Here is a 22,433-nt window from a genome sequence, read left to right on the forward strand (position 1 = left end):
TGAATCTATGTTGTGGTATGAATGTGGGACAAAAGAATAGGGTTTGAGAGTTTAATCCCACACATGTAAGGTGGACGAAAATAGGTAGAGGAGAAAGCATCAATAAGTAGTGTTGCATATGTGAAATATGTTTGTGAAATGGAGAATAATAGTATAAATAAAAAATAATATTATTAAATGGATAAATAGAATATATGAGTAAATGATAATAATAAATAATATTAATGGATAAATGATAAATAATAATAATATTAATGATAATATTAATAATGGATAAAATTGATTATAAATGATAATAGATGGAATAATGCATGAGAATGAAATGAATCCACCCAGGATTAAAGCCAATGAGGACGACAAATTTTGTGTCTACAAAATAAATAAAAATATTTATTTAATAAATAAAATTTATAATGGTAAAAATAATTAAATAAATAATAAATATTTATTTAATTAAGTAAAGACAATTTTAGAAAATAATAAAATATTTAATTAATTGCAAAATATGAAAAAAGATAAATTACAAAAATAACTAATTAAATATTTATTTTATGAAAAATGATAAATTATAAAAATATTTAATTAAATATTTATTTTATTAAAAATAAAAAATTACAAAAAGTAATTAATTAAAAATTTATTTTATTAATTAAATGAGTTATAAATAAGTGTTGATTTGAAGGTGTCTATAAACGTATTGCCTATTTAGTTTTATATTATTCAGTATACCTAAATTAGATTTAGTTATGAACTTACTATATTTGTTACCTCATTATAAATGATCTATGGATACAATCATTATAGTTGAATTATATTCGAAAGTTATTAGGGTTATGTTGGATATATTTATTGTACTTGCTATCCTTTCACATGAGTTATTTAATTGCCTTAAAATATGAAAATATTTAATGTTCTATTCTAGGGGTTGTTATAATCAAGTGGAATTCAATTCACCCATCAAAGATGTTATGTGGGAAGATGAACCTTTCATACAAAAGTATTCAAAATTATGCTTCATTGAAAACAATGCTTATTTAAAAGGTGAAATGATATGTCCTTAACATATTGAATATATTATAATATTTGTGATAATCTATGAATCACATAATCCTTATTTAAATTATTTATTTGTTCTTAAGTATAGTTACTATAAGCTAGCTTCGTCTCATTGAGATTAAGGTACGAAGAATCCTATAAATAAGAGGCATTGCATGATTGTTGAGAATCATATTGTAAGATCTCTTCTTATTATAAGACTTTTGGAGGTTACCTCTTGTTCACATTGTAGTTGATTACAACCAAGTATCTGCTTCTATTTTATCTCATATTCTTGTCTTGTGCTATGTAAATTTGTTATACACACTTAAGAAGTTGTTGGTGTATTACTCTATTACAGCTATTTTATTAAGGTGTTTTTTAAAATATATTTCACTTTCAAGGTAGCTAACAATGGCATGTGTCATCTTTGCCTCATCAAGTGCCATTATTTATACTTGATTGAGTTAGCTTGTCTCTTGGTGGAAGTTGACTCGTATTCTTGAACATATGTAATCAAAACTCATCCATCAAAAAGATTCCATTTATGTATGTTTCCTCTAAATCACTAATAAATTGAATGACCATCATATTTCTTATTCTATTTTGTTTGTCTTGAACACTTAAACTATAATAAATCATAAAATATTTCAATCTTAAATATACTTAATCTAATAAACCTTCTATTTTAACTCAATCTCTATTTTTTTCTCCCACTCTTATTAAGAAATAAGATCATTAAATAACCAACCAATAACTACTATAGTGATGTCAAGATTCCATCCAATAAATAATATACAATACTGCCTCCACCATATAAGTTCTATCACTATAATTTCAGAAAATAAATTTATCTTCAGGAACTTTCCTTGAGCTAAAAACCCATCAAAATTGATAGGGGTTGACATTAACCTGTAATAATACTCTCCATGTGAGGCAAGAACACGTTATCTATACAAAAATGGAATTGGTCATACATTATTACATAGGCTCTAGACAGCGATGGTAATATAAAATTCAAGAAAATAAATCATCATCTCATCACTATAAGCTTGCAAGTCAAGACAACAATGGCGGCCATTGGGAATTTCAAGTTTGCCTTGTCACCAAAACGTGTTCTATGCATAGGCACGTATAATATTCCATTTCCATGTTTGAAACTTGCATAGGTTCTGTAACTGTATGGAATCAAAAGAAGAGAAAGTAAGTTCAAACACTGAAAACAATGAAAGACTGAATCAACATTTATATATATTAATATGTCACACCCATGTAATATTCAATCACTCACATGCCAATCTAGATAAAATTGTAAACAAATCCATATCCATGGAATCCAAACCAAAAAACCTACCGTTGACTATCAAAATAAAACTAAACTATTGGAGGTATATAATATTGAGGGTAATGCTAGATCTTGATGATTGTTCTTGGATGTTCTGAGACACAGAGAAAATTCAATGGCTTCAACCAGTCTTTCTAAACACTGTATGTCTTCTAGGCATTATGTAATTCTGTTACTTGTATTGGCATGCTCCTGTTTCATGGTGAACATTCTGAACTCAATTGAGAGCACAAGTAATGGAGATTCCTTGGAGATAGGACATAAACATAAACTTATCCCAATGGAAACTCTGCTACCTAGGAGCAAGCAGGCAAAGTTAAGTGCAAAGGCAAATGATCAGCTGAATTTTGTGAAGCAAAATAAACATGGTATGTGTGATTCTGTTATTGATTCTACTTTAGATTGCGTGTTTGTTTATATCAACATTTTCGATCATATTTTGTGATCTATTATCAAAATGATATCTATAATTCATGATTTGGATATCAAGTGGTCTTCTTTGCATCTAAATTGATAACATTTGAATGAGTTTGATGAAATGGGTAGTCATGGTTTTAGTAGTTACTTGGATTTGCTGAGTCTGGGTGTCCTGGTTACTGCCCTGGAATACAGTTCTTCCTACAGCTATATATCTTAGAGAATTTACTCTGATTCTGATTAGAAAAGTCTTTATGAATCTGCTTGTTTGTTTTGATTTGTTTCAGGTCTTCTTAATGATTCTGATTCTGATTTTGTTTCTGCTTTGATAAATGAAACGTGGCATTCTAATGCAGGTGAGGCGAATAAGGTAGAAAATGAGCATCTATTTGATAACAAAACAGGGCATCCTAATGTAGGGGAGGAGAATGAGGGAGAAATTAAGGAGAATGAAGCAGAAATTAAGAAGAATCAGGGAGAAGTTAAGGAGAATGAAGCAGAAATTAAGGAGAATAAGGGTGAAGTTAAGGAGAATGAAGCAGAAATTAAGAAGAATGAGAGAGAAATTAAGGAGAATGAGTCAGAAACTAAGGAGAATGAGGAAGAAATTGGGGATATATTCCACAACAAAGCAATCTTTCGTCAGGACTATAAGGAGATGAAGAAGAAATTCAAAATCTATGCATACCCACATGAAGCAAAAGATGCATTTGCAAGTATATTTCTACCAGAGAGGGGCAAGCCTGGTGGGAATTATGCCAGTGAAAGCTACTTTAAGAAGGCTCTCATGCAAAGTCATTATCTCACAAATGATCCCACAGAAGCAGATCTTTTCTATCTGCCATTCTCCATTGCAACTATGAGGAATGATAGAAGAGTTAGTGTTGGTGGAATGAAAAATTTCATCAAGAAATATATTGATAAAATCAGCCAAAATTATCCATATTGGAACAGAACAAATGGTGGTGATCATTTCTATGTGGCCTGTCATTCAGTGGGCAGGACAGCAATGGACAAAGCAGTGGAAGTGAAGCTGAATGCAATTCAAGTGGTGTGTTCTTCAAGCTACTTTGTTCCAAGCTATGTTGCACACAAGGATACATCAATACCTCAAATCTGGCCCAGACAAGGGAATTCCATGGGACTTTCTTCTGTCAAAAGGTATTCCTCATCCTAAGATCTTTTTCTTTTTGGTTTTTCCAGTTTCATGATGAGTAACATGTATTATAATACACTTTTAGCTCTGCAAATCATAAATAACTGGTTATCAATTCCCCAGACTCACATGTTCCTTAAATTGCTACAAGCCATTACACAATTTTTCTTATTCCAAGTTGCACGTCAGCCAATTTAATGGAAAAAGCAATACACGTGGGTGGAACATGATTGAATTGGCAAATGAATTGTTTAGTTGAATTGAGTAAACAACAAATCAATAAGCATATTTTGAAATTGAAGCAAAGCAAGATAGGAATTAATTGGAGTATAATGAGAACAAGTTTCTTTTCAATTTAAAATAGTTTATATACGTTATTTTCCACATACATGTTTATATACTATTATGGACTAGAATTAGCATTAGGGATGTAGTAGATTCTTGTATGGTTTATGGGAGTTGTTTTTGGTATTGAAAGAATGTATAAGATCGTGTAAGAGAGATAGTCAATAGATTGTCAAAGATATAACATAACAACAAACATATAGGAGAACATGTTTACAAACATAAGACTGAGAAGGACATTTATAAATAGACATAAACATTGAGAGTTGTTTGGAAGTGGAAGCGTCTTAGTTATAAAGAATTGCCTATTTATGTTTAATTCTACTAATGATCCATTTGATTTTCAACATCTTTGGAATGGGGCAAGGCCGCCTTACCTTAATTGGGTTTTTAGACAATAGATGTCTATCTTGAGAGAAAAAAGATAATGTAGTGTTTTTGCTACTTTTTAAGGTGATTTAGATTAACTGGGTAGATGGTGTCTTTTATTACATTGCATTTCCTCTTTATCATTTCTTTTTCTTGGTGATGACCTTTAGCTTCCTCTCCAATTGATCTCTATGAGTTTTGCGAAAAATAAGGTAGAACCATATCTTTGATAATTATTCTTTTGATCTCACCATAGAGAAATTGAGACTCTTTAAGCAATTGACCTTGTGAAAATTAAGATAAAATTTATCTTTAAGAATAGTCTCAATATGAAAAACTGAGACTCTTTAAACAACTGACCTCTATAAATTTCTTGTGAAAAATAAGATAGAATCTTATTCTCTTTAAGCATTATTCTTTTGTTCTCACCATGGAGAATTTGAGGCTCTTTAAGAAAGAGCTAACTTTTGTTAGAATTGGTTAAATAAAGATACTCAATATTTGTCCATTAGGAATCATTCATAGTGCTTTCGGTCATTGCCTTGAGAAAGATTATCCTTGTAGCTATTTTTCTGAACTGATGTAAGTTTCTTATTTATTTTTTGCAACATACAATTACAAATTTCCTAAAGAAACTAATAACGAGGATGAATCATTCTCATTTAATGTTTGAAACTTTCTTTCCACCTAGAATGAAATTAGATTCAAAAATTCATTATATGATAATGCTATTTTTCCATTACAACTTTGATTTAGTGTGTCCTCCTCCTCCTCATTAAATATAACTTCTTTTAATCTTCAATCTTTATTAATCATACACACTCTTATACTTTGAATATGATATAAAAAAATTAATTCTCTACAACATACTAATATTTCTCTATTTGTCATACAATTTTTTTAAAATTTTTTATGATCTAAAAGAATAATTAAGTACAAAAATTTGAAATTTTTTTAAATTATTTTATCAATTTCTAGAGATCCAAAATGCATTAATTCATAACTCCTTCCTCACTTTCTTCTTCTCTATTCTCCGAAAGAAAATGGTTTCTTATAAATCTTACTTTCTCCTCTTATAGTATTCAACTAGGCTCTTATCCATTTTCTAAATCAAAAGTAAATTCTTTTAATTTAATATTTGAGCATGTATTATGTTTCTTTTTCTTCTTAAGACTATCTATAGAATTACATATGATAACTAATTTTATATTTTTGGTAGTGACATTTTTAATTTTTTGAGTTTCTTTTTTATTATTTTATTTTCATTTATTTTATTTTTGCTATTATAATATATTTTATATTTTATCTTCATTCTTTTCAAAAAAAAAATTCTTTAAATCATTTAATCTATTTTTTATATTTAATCAATTGCCCTTTCTCCTTTTCCCTTATTTTTTATATTCTTACCTAACCACTAAACGGTACTTGAATTCTTCTCCATTATTTATCAATTCTGTTTTCTATATCATTTCTTAGGCACTATGTAAAATTTCTACCATCGAAGAAAAGCCACACTAGAAAGCCTTTTTTAGCATAAGTTACTATTTTTTTTTAATTTAAATTTATGTAATCCCAAAATTTTCAAGAAATTATCGGCGATTCTAATGTAAAATCAAAATATTAGTCAACCACTTATGTCCTACACTTCTCAATTATACTTAATATTACTTTTTTAATGTCTATATGCTTGTCTTTTCAATTTTTAAATTTTAATGAAGATGTATTGTCTTCTCTTAAAAATATACATGACCATAATAAATGAGGAAAATAACACCAAAAATATTTTTCTTCCTTTCTAATCACATTTAAAAACATAATAAATTTTTTATATTGTAATTATTATTTTATATGTGACAAATATAATAGTATTGTATAATAATTAACAATCGTTTTCTAGATTTTATTTCAATTCTTGAATTTTTTAACCTCGCTTATAGTAAAGAAGCCACTAATGGTTTCACCACAAATTTGTAGAAATTTCATATTTTTCTTTAAACACACTATCATTATGGGACACGTATTTTATCCCTTCTTTAGATCATGAGGTAGAATAAATAACTAGTTTCCTTATGTTTTAGCTATATGGTTCCTATATTTTAAGATCATAACATATTAATCAATATCATTGAATCATTTATAACTCATTTATAATCTTATTTTAGAAATCCATTTTACTTCTAGATAGAATCTTTTGAATTCTTTTACTTTCACTACCACGTAATCTATTACGTCACCTAGATCATATATCATTATTAAAAATATTTTTAAATATATATTTTTTTAAATAACTTTGATTTTTCTATTGCACACCTCTATATTAATTTATCATATATTTAGATTAATTAATTTACAATCATTGATAATATTTTTCAACTAAACTTCTATAACATAGTGTCTAAATTTTATGAAACTTCTTAACAATATCTATATTTTCTTAGTAAATTGAAGTCCCTGCATTTTTATTTTGGAAAAAGGCAAAGCCTATATATATTATAATATAAAAAAGGTACATGGCTCAACCTTGAATTTGGGCTCTCATAAGCCATTACTGGAACCATTACAGTTATTCATATTATATTCTTCAAATACTTCCTATTGTAATCTGAAACGTGTCCCATGATTAACTTAACACCTAATCTATGTAACAAAGCCTACATTAATTGAAGTCCCCGCATTATTATAGTAAAAGATTTGTATATTATAGAAGAATACCTTTCAACTTTGGGGGTCTAGGTTTAAATATGAATTTGGTATATTATATTAGCATAAGTAATTTATATTTATAGATTACATTCATATGTGTTTATGTAAAAAATGAGAACTTGTGAATAGTGCATTCTCTACCCTTCTTTCAACTATCCAAACATAAAATAATAGTAGTCAAATCTACATCATTTAGCTTGTATTATCATTAAAAAGAGTAGATACACTATTGTTAATTATACTAACTATTAAACACACCATATACTGAGAAGGGGGGGTGAATTAGTATCCATCTAAAGCTTAAACTTCTTTGCACCAACTTTTAATTCAAACCCTTAAACTAACCAATACCGATGAAAGATAAACCAATCAACACAAGTGCAAAAGAGAACACTAGATATACGTGGAAAACTCCATGGGAGAAAAAAACACAATGAGAAAAGCTTCTTGGAGCTACTATCCAATTCCAGACTCACAAGATAAAATAGATTTACAACTTTGTTTTAGGGCTACAACCGAAGGAAGCTACAACTCCCTAAATTACAGTTTTATAGCTAAAACCAGAGGAAGTTCACTACTCCCTAAATTACAGTTTTATAGCTAAAACTAGAGGAAGTTCACTACTCCCTAAATATCACACACTCATAGAAGAGGCAACAACCTCAGAATATCATTAATGATAAATTATTTTTCATTGCAACACTTATGCACTTCAATTACCTTTGGCTTATTGCCTCTAGCAAACTTTTGGACTTATATGAATGTAGATACCATCAACTCATTACTTTCAGTATGCATAAAGCAGTTTTGCACACACTTCACAACTACACAATCTCGCACCCATTCACTCACTCTGCAACTGATTTGATTTTTCATTTATAACCTCCACAAGCACCAAAAACCTTCTCTAGGTTGGCCAAGTATAATAAAAATGTGTACACATGAAATATGCATCCCCTATGGAGGTTGGCACAAACACTTCTGTGGTGGAAAAGAAGTAAATGTGGGCAAAGGAATGAGATAAAATGGACCTAAATTTCCTTAGCTCAACTTTCCATGTTGGCACAAACCACATTGCATTAGCACAAGTAATCCAGGTCGATTAAATAATCACTTATCCTTCCAAAACACCAATCCAATCACCAATTAGTTTTGGAACGATCAAGAACAACAATGCAGAGCATGAAACAACATAATATGTCTTTCAATCATTACTTTTTTAAAATTATTTTATCACATTCAATTGAGTTGGCATGAGAAATTAGATACAATACATTTCATTCTAGGTAAGGAAGAAAACGCAGTCTTGAGATAGAACCTTAATAATCATACTTGCGGTACACTTCAGCACTTGAAACTTAAAATGATACATGTACAAATAACATAAGAACATCCACCCAACTATATGAGCAAACACATAAATGTAGAGAAATGTCGAGCATTCCCAAACTAGTCTGGCATTCAACCAAATTGTCTAGATACTACAATTACCAAAACCATTTGTGTCCTGAAGAGAGCAAGATACATTGTTCAAAGCACATGCAAGATAATTTCCAAACTACAAGTCCATATCTTCAATTGTAGAGAATTGAAAAGCATTCTCCCAAACAATCAACAATTTAACTTCCCGCATTGTCATTATTTCAACAATATTGATGTTCATCAATTCATTACTCGTGAGGAATAAGAGAGATAGAACAAAAACTTACAGCATGCTCATGACCATCATTATCATGTTCAATTCATCATCATACTTCTAATCCTCATCTTAATATGATATCATGATTAATCACTTTTTCTCACAACCAATATACACAATACTAACTTAGTAAACAAGGCATGATGTCCAACACATCATCAACATACAATTGCAACCATCAATAAAACATATTGAGGGTTGGTATCAATGTCAACACATTATATTGACACCATATCTACAACATTTACATCATTCCAAACTCCCATAACAATTATTTCTATTACATTTCCAGCTAAAATTTGATCTACCTATTTATAATAGTGCACCCATCATGGTTGATCTTTAGTCATTATATACTATGTGATAAATCTTTGTTTTTTCATATTATTGAAGCTATTTTAACTCTATCTTTCACATTAAAGAGATATTTTTAGAATATATATACATGAAAATATATTTTATACTATTCAAATTAAGAATTTGAAAGGTGTGTACACAAAAATGAGGGATCAAAAAGTGGTTCAAATATAATATAACACACATCATAATACACAAGCATTATAATCTGGTAGTCGTTGAACCTGGTATCTTCAACTATTGATCCGAAATGTGTGTGCATTATAATGAAATATCATTATAACCCACTCATACTATGTGGTTCATAAAAGAAAAAAAGGCTAGCAAAACATGAGCATGTTGTAATGCACTTACATTATAAGTTTCTTGTGTTATCTGAGCCATAAAAGTAAAAAAAAAGGTTCCCAAAATATGAACATGTTATAGCATACCTACATTTTGTGAGCTACTACATTATAACATGCTTGTGTTATAACCTACTTTGAAAACTACCAATCTTTAGGGTTGAATTTTTTTCGACATCCAAGCTAAAGGGTTGGATTTGCATGATAATTCTCAAAGATGCCTTTTCTACAAAATATTAAAAAAATTTAATGTCAAGCATGCTCTCCATCAGGTTTTCCCATTTTTTCATATTGATATGAAAAACACCACAATAACATCAATCTTGTTGGAAACTTGAGTTGTGTTGCTTATGTTGTCATTGATGTCAAGTTGTCTAGTGTTGTCATTGATGTCATTTTGTTATGGTATAGATGTTTTATATGGTCTAGAAATGATTGTTTAGATGTTGCTATGTTGTTTGGTGGTGATGTTGAGTTATTATGAGATATTTTCAAAAGGCTAGTGTAGTGGAAGTTACAATATGCAGGAAATAGTATTTAAAAGTCTTTATGGAAGAATATTTTGCATTCCTTTAGTTCTTGGTGTTCCTATCTTGTGGTCCTAGATATAATTGTTACTACTTATCAAATTGCCATTAGTGTTATATACAAAGTCATTCTATATACTCTAGTCGGTTACCACTACCGAAATATTTAGTCGGTATGTACAGTCTAGTCAGTTACAGAAGGAAAACAATCACAAAGCCCAGTATACACCGAGCTGTCTATCGAGTGTTATTTCATGTCTACCAAGCAGTAAAGATAATACACCGAGTTGATATACACCGAGTGAAATGTGTTACCAGATTCATTGAACCTAGACACACATATGAAAATGTGTTACAAGATCGAGGCACATAGAACCATTATCACATTGGAAATTGCACATATAGATTTTGTATAATTTTGAGGTCATCTAACCAATGAAATATTTTGCATGGTTATTTATTCGAGAAATCATGTTTGTAAGATCGAAGCAATGAATCAGATCACCGACTTAAGAAATCTATTTATACAGCATGAATTTAGGGTTAGAGACATATGTGAATGAGAGAAATGTGTGTGCATATGTGTATGAAGCAAGACTTATGTGATACATGAGAAATCACAGAGTATTATGACTGTTACAGAGACACAAAGGTCACCGAGAAGGTTATCAGAAAACAGTCAAAGAACAGAGTAAACAGAAGGGTTTACCGAGTTACTTTATGAGTTACCGAGGTATGCTATAGGTAAGGTAATCTTATTTTGAGCACATAGAATCTGCTACAACATTTCAGATGTAAAGTTGCAGATATTTGTAAAATCTTATTGTAATATTTTGAAGTTGTAAGAGAAACCTTTAACAAGGTAAAAGACTCTAATCAAGTCCATAAATTGTAAATCCTCTAACCAGGTGCAGCATTTATATAGTGTTGTAAAATCCTTTAGCAAGGTAGATCTAACAGATCTTGTTACTCCTAATAGGGTAAGCTATCAGAAATAGATAAATATGTAGCTCTAACCGAATACTCTTTATTATTGCAGTAGTGAAGTTGTGGGTGCCATCCCCACCGCAGTTTTTCTCTCTAACCAAGAGTTTCTACGTAACCAAAATATATGTGTTATGGAGTGAATCATGTATGATTGTTACTCATTTGTTTTAGCTTTATGTTATGTTATAGCAGTTTTTGGTTTATGCATAACAGTAAAGATATTGTTAATAAAAGGATTTGAAGTACTGATTCACCCCTCCCCTCTCAGTACATTAGCTTTCCATATTGGGCCTAACAATAATGTCTATGTTCTATGGATGTTGCACTATCATTTTTTTGATCTCTCAGTTGCTCAAATGATGTAGTTGGTTGTGGGGGTTTGATGGCAATGAGGTTGTCTATTAAGACCAGTCCAAAGAATGCTTTGTATTGCTCCACCATGGTGATTCAAATTTTGTGACTCGGAGGACATGTTTGTATGGTTTGTATAGTGTTCCAGTTCATTTTTCTTGTGTTGGTTTGTTCAACATGTGAAGCTATATTGTTCTTGTTGGAATCAATGAACATTGAGAGGGGGGGGGGGGGGGTGAATCAGTGTTCTGCAATTTATTAGTTTATTAAACTGATTCTTAAACCATTGGATGCGAAAGATAGAAACTATAATGCAGAAACACAAAGAAAATAACCACATGACCATAACACCAAAAAAAATTATGTGGAAACCCAGAAAGGGAAAAACCACAGTGGGATTTGAACCCACAATGTCATTGCACTATGGCCAGTAGTAGAACAATATTACAAAAGGGGAATGCACTTGCATTCAAGCACACTGCCTAGAGATCACAACTCAAATACAAAATAGGGCTGCTACCCCGAAGGACTCATTGTCCTAAAAATGAGATATAAAGGAAAATACAATGTTTGAACTAGAATATAGCATCTACAAGTGCCAGCAATCAATTCCAGTTAAGCTCAAAATGATCCGTTGTCACTAATTTGAAAACTGCTCTGCTGCCAAATATCTAATAATCAAAACTCAAGATGCACACGTGAAACTATGCTTAGTTGCTCCCAAAATAATTTTGCAAACATATATTCGCATGAAAATGACCACCCAGTTCTATCTTATATATCCGCACCACCGAAATAGATCTGTAACAAGTCGGCTTCACAAAACTGCAAAATATGAAACGTGTAATCTCATGTTGGCTCAATCCACCACAAATCCATATTTTGGACCTCAAACATATAATCACAAGCTTCACACACAATAGCACAAACTCCTCAAACACAACACTAATCACCGAAATCATCCCTACAGTTCCGCAACACAGGTTACCCAACATGTTCACACAATAGCTTTGTTTTTCTAGAATCACTAGAGACCAGGCCAAGAATAATGCACAAGAATCAACACATGAGGCTAGAATTATAATCCGGTCTACCTTAAACAACCAATTGACTATCCCAATCACCGCAACCAAAACTGCATCATCGGAAATGAGTTGAGCTCACTGAATCTGTACATTGTGTTCACACTCTATCAAACTTACACCTAAGGTCAAAATTTTTGGTAGATCAAATCTACAAGTACTAGATAGGATTACTAGGCTGGGTTGCGATCAATGACAACCCCTAACTAATCTCCATGCATCTAACATCACTGGAACAATGTCCCTCGCCAATAGTTTTGTGTTCAGTATTGTCAGTTGTGTTGGTCTCTAGTTGACTCAGGTGGTGTATCTTATTTGGATCATACCCTTTGGTTCAAACATACTTTGGATGTTGATTTAAAAATTTTATATGGGTCTCAATGTTCATTGATTATCTCTGAAAATCCTTTACCCACCACGGTATAATGGTTATGTTATATTAAAGAAGTTGGCCAAAACACAAAAAGACTTCCTTCATATCTTGAAATACAAAATATCTAAAATGCATCTGATTTCGGATAGGACTAGACCAAAAATATTGTTTTGCATCATTAACCAAGCAAAACAGAGCCCCTGATTATCGAACCCATAACAAAGTGCTAATCATGTATCAACACCAGAATGATCAGATGTAGTCATCTAGAGAGGTATACACCATGATCCTGAAGCCTTACGTGGTTTTTGGATTAATAATAGTACTAGACTATATGAAGCTTGTGTCAGAATGTGCTACATATGACTCTTATGCTAGAATGTGTCAGACAATGTTGTTGGATCCAAAAACATCAATGACAATATGCTGACAATCCCCCCCTTTGTCATTGATAGCAACATTGTATATTAGTGTACAAAAAGAAAAGCATATCTATCCAACCTTTACATATTCACTCATCTATACAAAAGTTTACACTTTTACATTACATATATTTACTCCCCATTTGGCATCAATGGCAAAGGGTGTGGACACAAACAAGAAAGAAGAGAAACTCCCCCCAAGAGAAATAACCATAGAAGAGGTTAACTAGAAGATTCTTTAATCTTTTGAATGTGTGCAAACCAAAAACCTTCATTGCTAGTCCATTGTCGAATGGAATCTCTAAGAAGAGTAGACTGAACTTGGAGATACACAAGTGTATTTTCAACATCTTCAATGGAACGGGGTTCGAAGAAGGTAAACTATTGTGCCTTGGAGAGGGCATGATTCATCAAAGAGATGCAATCATTGCACATGTCCCTTAGCTATCCAAGAGGGATGATGATGTTGTCCCTCTGTAACTGAAGCTCAAAGTATCTTTTGTGCAAATATTCAATGACTGTCCTTTCGAACCCAAATAGATCCTGAGCTAGCTAAAATGAGAGAAATGCCTCTTCAATTTTTTACTCAATTGTGTCAATCTCATTCTGATTACTTTTGGTAGCAGTTGGTCATTGCAGACTGTAAAGATAGATTGAAATGTTAGTGGAGAGACAAGATTGACCTTGCGCAATAAGTTGACATAAGTCTCCATTTGTTGTTGCACATTTACTTTTCAAATCAAATAACACTTTTTCTTTTTCAGCCTCCTTTTCATGAACTATCTAAGATTCTAGAGTGGAGAAGTAACTTTTGAGTGATTTTACCAATATTTTGCATTTATCTAGACTAGAAGAGGATGGGTCAACTGAACTACTAGGAATAGAACTTTGAAGAGATGATATCACATCCTCAATTACTTTGTTCTTCTCTTTCAATTAATCAAACACATCCTTTTCAGCTAAAGCCTGAATGGCTTTACCAATCTAAATTTTTTTAAAGGAATCGGTCTTATTTAGATCAACAAGCAATGTGGAGGTGATAGGTTGGAACGATAATGGAGTAGCAAGAAAGTTTTCTAGTGTTTCAGAGCTAGATTTGGCTTCTACCCTTGCAGTGGTGTCAACCAATGCGGCACCTTCTTCAGATGAAACCTTTGCTTCCACTTCCTTCTCTTTCACTTCCTTTTCTACCACTTTATCCTTGTTCTCTTTATCCTCTTTCTCTTTCTTCTCTTCCACTTTTGAACTATTGATGGGAACATTCAAAGCTATAGTGTCATCAAGTGCATTTATCGGAGGATTTTCCTTCACAATAGTGTCATCAAGTACATTTACTGGAAGATTTTCCTTCACAGTAGTGACATCAGGCACAATATTCTCATATACAACATCATCAAAAATAACCTTTTCATTAACAATGTTGTCAATGACATCTTCATTAGATATATTTTTTTGGATCTTCAATAATTGGTAAAAGTCCATATTTGTTCACAATGAATTTCACATATTCTACTATTTTTGTTTTCAATGTATCCATATCTTGTGACCTTTCTATAAGAGAATATAGCCTTTTCTTTGTCCTAAGTTATGTTATGCATATTTGTATAAGAGTGGTCTTGTCATTCTTGGTAAGAGTGTTTCCAACAATCTCTAGAGAATGTTTTTATATTTCCTTGCCATCTTCTATAGCTTTTCTTCTGATCTCATTAAGAATTTTCAAGAGATCTTGGGGAATATCTTTCTTAAAATCTTATAAAGAGCATTTAATACAATACTAAATGAAATAATTTACAATGGTTTCCTTATCTTCATTGTCAGCTTCAACATACATTTCACTCACTTGTTTTAATTGACCTTCAAGAGCTATCATATTATACACAAATTCTAATTTAAGGGGTTCCATAACTATCTGCTTACCTTTTCCTTCTTGAAACTGAATCCGAAATCCCTCTATATTAGATTCTTCTTTTGATGCATCTTCTTCAGATTCAACTTAAATGACTTTCCTATTTCCTCCTCGGGCTTCTTGGAAGAGAATGGAGAAGGATTTTCCTTCTTCCTTTTGACAAGGTTTTCTGCTTCTTTACTTGGATTGCCTTTCTCTTTCAGTAGAGCATTGGAAGATGCAGTGATCTTAGCAAAACTCTTGAATTACTCCACTTCCTTAGCAATAAGGCTAGATTGATTTAGAGATTCATCGATAGTCTTTTGAACAGTTTTCTTTCTCTCCTTCTTGGTTTGCTCCATATGAATTTTCATGGATTTTTCTTTTGTTGTCCCAAACCTTTCCTTCGTCTCATTTACCATACTTTCTAGCAAGACTTTTCCAAGTCCTTCCAATCTTTCTTCAGAAACTTCATATCCTAGACCTAGAATCCATTTGGGTTCTAGAAACTATGACCTCCATAGTATATTTGTCTGTTGAAATCATGAATGTGATATCGTCTTTGTACTTTTGCATGAAGGATCTAGGGATTCTCTACTTGTTGTGCATTTTGAACTGAAATAATGTGAAGTAGCCAATGAATGCCTCTTCCTTCTTTGAGAAGTCTATAAACCTTCTCAATCGATCTACAATTTGATGAGCTACTGGAGTGCCTTCTATCCGTACTACCTTTCCACATCCAAGAATCTCTTGCAAGAAATGAACTAGGATACATAGAGCCAGAGACCCATACTTCAATGCATACTTTTTCTCCTTGCTACTACTCCTTAGTTTTCTCATCATCTTCACTTTTGGTTTTTAGATCGGCAATAATGTTGTTTGCTTGGTTGAGCTCTTCACTAACCTCCTTATGTCTCAACTTGAATTTTCAGATTTGTTCTCTCAGTTTTTCAATGCATTCATTTTCCAACTAGACATTCTCTTTTAGATCTTTATTTTCATTTTCAATTGCCTCAAGATACTCAAGAGCATTTCTAAGTTCTTCAATAATATCCATAAGTTCAACTTTCTAGATCTCCTTTGAGTGGTTAAACTCTTCTAAAGGACTAGGCTCTGATACCAATTGTTGAAAACCCAAAATACTAAGAGGGGAGGGGTGAATCAATATTCCCTTGAACATATTAAAACTTGTAAACAACCAACCACATAACATTACTTAGCGAAATAATTAACAAGATAGTAGACAATAAAGTACACCATATAACATAGAGATTTATACGTGGAAAACCCAAGATGGGCAAAACCACGAAGAGGGTTAACACTCAGTAATATGTAACCTATTATAGTAATACAAAAAATAGGTGGCTCACTATTGAATGGACTCACTGTCCAAAGTATGATGGCTTAAAGCCAATAGTACAAAAATGGATAGTTATGTTGCATCTATCATATGCATGAGATACAATTACAATTAAGTGCATAATCTTATATTTGAATCATTGTACAAAATAACTTCCACATCCATTGTTTGATCGCATATACTATACACCACATATTATGATAAAAAAGATCATCTATCTAAACACTGCTCACTAACTACATTATATACTAAACATGTCTTCATAAAGTCGACTTTAACCAAAGTAAAGGATAAGCACCAAAAATCCTTTACCTACCATGCTATACTAATTATGTTATATTAAAGAAGTCAGCCAAAACACAAAAAGACTTCCTTCATATCTTGCAATACAAAATATCTAAACTGTCGATGATTCTGGATAGGATCGGACAAAAAACATCATGTTTCATTAACCAAGAAAAATAGAGTACCTTATGTAATGTCCTAAAATTGCACCCCTTGCAATTTTCAACTGCATTTGGGTCTTCACCTTAGTTTTTGCACCCCTCAACCTAATTGAAGACCTGAATATGCTCATACAAGTCAAAATCTGCATTTTTCTCAACTGTGCACTCAAAAGCCACCTTGATCCTACCCCAAAATAAGCTAGGACCAGGGTGTGGCACCCTAGGATCCACTAGGAATAGAGCATGGTGCCCTGGGATCCCCTAAAGGGGACCTATCTTGGGGTGCCTCCCTTTAGCCTATCTCAAAATGAAGCGGGAAAATTCCTCCTATGTCGGCTCAAGTCGTAAAATCGATCAATTAATTCCACTAGAAAGTATATAAGAGGGATTTCCCCTCTCATTTTAAAAAAAGAGAGAACACACATATAATCCATAACACACAAGGGGTCATCAAGCATTCAAGAGATCAAGCATTCAAGAGCAATTGACCATTCTCATTCTTCCTTCAAGCTTTGGAACAACAATAGAGTCAAGACTTCAAGCATTGAAGAGGAGATCATCATTCTACTTCATGAAATCGTAATTCCATGTGGAGGCAATAAAAAATTCACAAGGAGGTATAAGCATTTCATTTTCAAGCAATTCAACATCCCCTCAAAGAGAAGGATTTCTACTTTTAGTCATTTCATTTACATTATTTCAACCACTTGGTTAATTCCAAAACCAGGGTTTGATATGAAGGCAAACCCCTATTCCCAGCGCATTTCCCTTTCTTTTTGTGTGCAGGAAATAGGTGTGCAACTATACTTTTAGAATTAAGCTTTATTCGTAAAGACAAAAAAACCCTTTTCAATGCATGTAAAGTTTGGAGGACCAAGTGGAGGGTGCTCCTGTCTGGACACACCGTCCTTGCAACTTTTGCTCGATTTCACAGAGCAGCTCCAAATCATCCCAAACTTCTCAGATCCAGGTGCATGACTGAATCCCGAACCTGTAGCTTACCATTTTCACACAGTCTTTATTTTCAGCACTTTATCTTAATTCAATCAATCAACTCACAAAAGAGGGTCAATTTCATTCCAATCACTACCAATCTACTTAGTATTCAATCCTTACATCCTTTGGGATTGGATCTAGTAGATTCATCCCCCTCTTTTGAATGTGAATTTTCCCCAAGTGAAAATTGAGCTTAGCAAATTCCCCCCTCCCAAGTGGAGAGTTGACCAAGCCCCCAATTTTCCACTGTACACCTTACTATCAGACCCATAACAAAGTTGTAATCACGCATCAACGCCGAAATGATTGAATGTAGTCATCTGGAGAGGTATACACCATGATCTCGAAGCCTTATGTGATTTTCAAACTAGTAATAGTATTGGACTATATGAAGCTTGTGTCGGAATGTGTTGCATGTGACTATTATGTTGGAATGTGTCAAACCAATGTTGTTGGATCCAAAAACATCAATGACAATATGCTAACAGACACAATGGTTCAAAAATAGTTTCATGATTAAGACATCTTGTTCATCATAATTCATTATTCCATGTGCCTACTAGATGATAGTGGATCCTTTGGCAATTTGTGCAGCTCTTTGTATCTTGCCTTCAGATTGTGCGTCTTAGTATTCCAAGTCCTTTGTATCTTGCCCTAAAGTTTTGCACCTTATTTTTGTAGGTCCAATAAGGTGTAGTGGGATCCTTGGCCTTGAGCCTAAAACATTGTAATCAATTATTCATTTTGTGAGTGTGATTCTCTCCGTGTTTTTTCCCTCCTTAGGTTTTCCACGTAATTTTGGTGTTCTTGTGTGTGTTGTGCTTTGTGCTTTCATGTTTTGATACTTGCAAAGATAAGTTAATTATGGTTTTAAGTTTAAAGGATTATAAGTAAGTTGTTTTAAGTTCCAAACTAATTCACCCCCTCCCCTCCCCCCCTCAATCATGTGGTGTGTTCAACAAATCTCTCTCTTGTGTTTTTAACCGTGTATTTTTCTATGTTTCAAATATGTTAAGGTTTTGATTTTTTATTTATTTTTCAAATGTCTTTATTTTTTTCCAAAAACCTATTAATAGTATTTATAATGTTATTTTTTAATCTATTTATTCAAATTTAAAATAAATTTTATTTTTGAATTCTATAATCGGTTGTATACACTTTCAAAACAAAATAATTTTTTATTACTTTTCATAAATAGGAGAGCACAAGATCAATTTTTTTATTTTTTTCAGGATATGTTCAATTTGAAAAATAGTATAAAATCGTACATTCATTAAAATCATTTAACAAAAATAGTTATACTAAACTACATGATTTTAGCTAATTTTTCACTAAAGTGATTTGTGAAATATTTTTAAAAAGTCAATATTTTAGTGGGAGTACATTGAATGCTATGTTTTACTCTTTTTTTTTTACAAAAATAGGAGAACTTTGTGTGTTCCCCCTGTTTGAATCTCTTAATTTCAACCTTTTTTTTTAACTAATAGTTATGTAACTTTATTCTAAGCACTATGAAACATATTTTTTTCGCATGTTTACATTTTGAATGTAATCTATCTTTGACTTCTCATCCAAGATCAATTTTTATTAATTTTAGAAAAAATAAAAGCGACTTTTGACCTCTTTTTGATCTCCAATTTACATTTACATATCCTAAATAAAAGCCTTCAATATTACAAGAAAAAAATATTAAATACGAAGAAGATATTTATCTGACCATATTTAATATTTTGAATTCAAATCTTTAGCAAAAATCTCTTCTAAAAGAGGAAGGATAAATCTTGATATGCAAATCATCTACTTTTTGTAGTTGTTCTAGTATTCATTCTTATCATTACTTTGGGTAAAGCTTAAATTAGGTTGAGATTATTACATATATGATAAATATAAAGGCACTTTGTTTAAACATATGCTTACATTTTTTTTATGTTTTTATGACATCACTTTCTACATTATTATATTTTATGATGCTCAAATTATCAATAGCTTAAATTTCTAATCGTGTTTTTCAACTTTTTGCACTCTAACTTGTACGATATTGTATACTTTAATATTTAGTATTGAATTATTATAAGTTCAACATGTATTACTCTTCATTTTTCATTCACAAATATGTTTGTAAATTTTTATGTATTTCTTGATTATATTTATCAAAATAAAATATTTAAAATAAGTTTTTAATTGAAATCCTTAGAGTCTAAATTCATATCACTATTATAGCCAAATTTTTTGGGAGGTTTATGGGGTCATGATATTGATAAATCATCATTGATGTTCGCTTCTTCTAAATTTAATTAACAAATTCATTGTTCCTTAAAAACACTCTATTACAATACTAAAGAGATTGTTTCTTTTATTATGGTTTAAATTATATGAAAAGATTTTAAGTAAGGACTTTTAACATAAATTTTTACTTCTAATCATTATACTAATATTGTTTTCTTTTCATGTGGGTTTTATTTTGCAGAAACACATTAGCTTTCTTTGCAGGGGGAATCAACTCACATGTTCGTGCTAAAATACTAGAAGTGTGGAAAAATGATTCAGAGATTTCTGTCCATTTCGGAAGGCTTCCTACCCCATACTCTGAAGCTATGTTGAGAAGTAAATTTTGCCTTCATGCAAAAGGATATGAAGTGAACACAGCAAGGATTGGAGATGCTCTCTATTATGGGTGTGTGCCTATTATATTTGCAGATCATTATGATCTTCCATTCAATGATATTCTTAATTGGAAATCATTCTCTCTTGTTATTTCAACTCTTGACATTCCATTGTTGAAAGATGTACTTCATAGTAGAGGGTTAAAACAATATAATGAACTACAAAGTAATGCTCTTAAAGTTAGGAAACATTTCCAATGGCACATGCCTCCCTTAGACTATGATGCATTTAATATGGTGATGTATGAGTTGTGGTTGAGGCATCATGTATTAAGAGCCCCGTTGTAATAAATTATTCGAAATAAAAAAAAAAATTCTAAGTGCAACTTGATATGGATGGTGTTTATATAAAGAGGTAAAATATACACCAATATTTTAAAACTAATAATAATTATATCAAAGCCTTAATACATAGAAAAATTATTTATATAAACATAAGTCTTGACTAATACAAACAAAACCAAATATATTATTGAAACCTTAGGAATAAAAATATTATATGAAATATTTAAATTATTTATCAATTCAAATATATTTCATCAAAATACAATGTACTAACTCCTTTCAAGAATAGAGAGAGGATTTATAATTCCTCTAATTTGATGTTGTCAATATTTTTAATATTTATTTTGTAATTTCCTATAAGATAGAAGATTATTGTAACCTTTAAAAAAATGAAAAATGACTAGCCACTATACTAAAATGTGGTAAGGAATTGTAAAAGTCTCTCAACCCTTTTTATATTGTCATAAAATCATAATTTAATATTGAAATCCCCCCATTTTCCTCTAAACATAACCGCCATGAAGAATAGTGGATAGTCAAGGAACACAAGGATAAACCATCTATAAGTAACTATTGTAAACATTAAATGCAAGTTTATAAGAATGGTGGCAGAGCACATGCGAATATACGTTACTATACTGTCCAAAATGATAGTCAAAAGATGTTTGAGGGAATTTAGTGAAGAACAAAAAATATGATATGTCGATATAGGACTATTATAGTGTTAGAGACATGAAGGAGGAAAATTTGTATGTATTTGGTATTAAATCACAATGGTATTGAATCTATATTAGTATCGTTTTGGATAGTAGATTATTTTGATAAGAAAGATATAAAAAGGGGTTTCTCAAAAAATCTATGTCTTCATACATGCAAAACTAAGTCATCTCTATTAATTCAAAAGCATTACATCAAAGGATTGGAGAAGGTAACAACATCATTGGAAAATTCTATTGTTGATACATCAAAATACCCTTATTTTCTTAGCAAGATTCTTGGAAAGTTGGTTGGTATAAATTTGTTGTCTATTCATGGTGTAAAATTGCCACTTGAGGAGGGAGGAATAAAGCTAGGGAGTATATTACAAATAGGTTTTGTACTGGATGTACTTGCTACTATTCTTGATGTTATAAATAGTGAGGAAGAGAAAATTATAATATTTTTTAAGAAATGGGTGTCTTAGAAACCAAATATTGTGCATACTTAGAGATAGCTACTGAGTCCAAAAGGTAAAGAGTAGTTATAATTATAGATGGTTCGAAGAACAAGAAGGTTGTGAAGAGTAT

At 31.4% G+C, this 22,433-nt stretch overlaps 1 protein-coding gene across 1 annotated transcript; it reads left to right on the forward strand.

Annotated features, from left to right (window-relative positions):
- Positions 1-2,451: 2,451 nt before the first annotated feature.
- LOC131067915 (probable glycosyltransferase At5g03795) lies at positions 2,452-21,157 on the forward strand. The gene is made up of 3 exons (XM_058003076.2): positions 2,452-2,748; positions 3,154-3,958; positions 20,667-21,157. Exons 1-3 carry the CDS (start codon positions 2,496-2,498, stop codon positions 21,148-21,150), a joined length of 1,542 nt encoding a protein of 513 aa, XP_057859059.2. The 5' UTR covers positions 2,452-2,495; the 3' UTR covers positions 21,151-21,157.
- Positions 21,158-22,433: the final 1,276 nt, after the last annotated feature.

This window comes from Cryptomeria japonica, chromosome 6 (genome assembly GCF_030272615.1).
Source record: "Cryptomeria japonica chromosome 6, Sugi_1.0, whole genome shotgun sequence".
In the NCBI taxonomy this organism is placed as follows: Eukaryota; Viridiplantae; Streptophyta; class Pinopsida; order Cupressales; family Cupressaceae; genus Cryptomeria; species Cryptomeria japonica.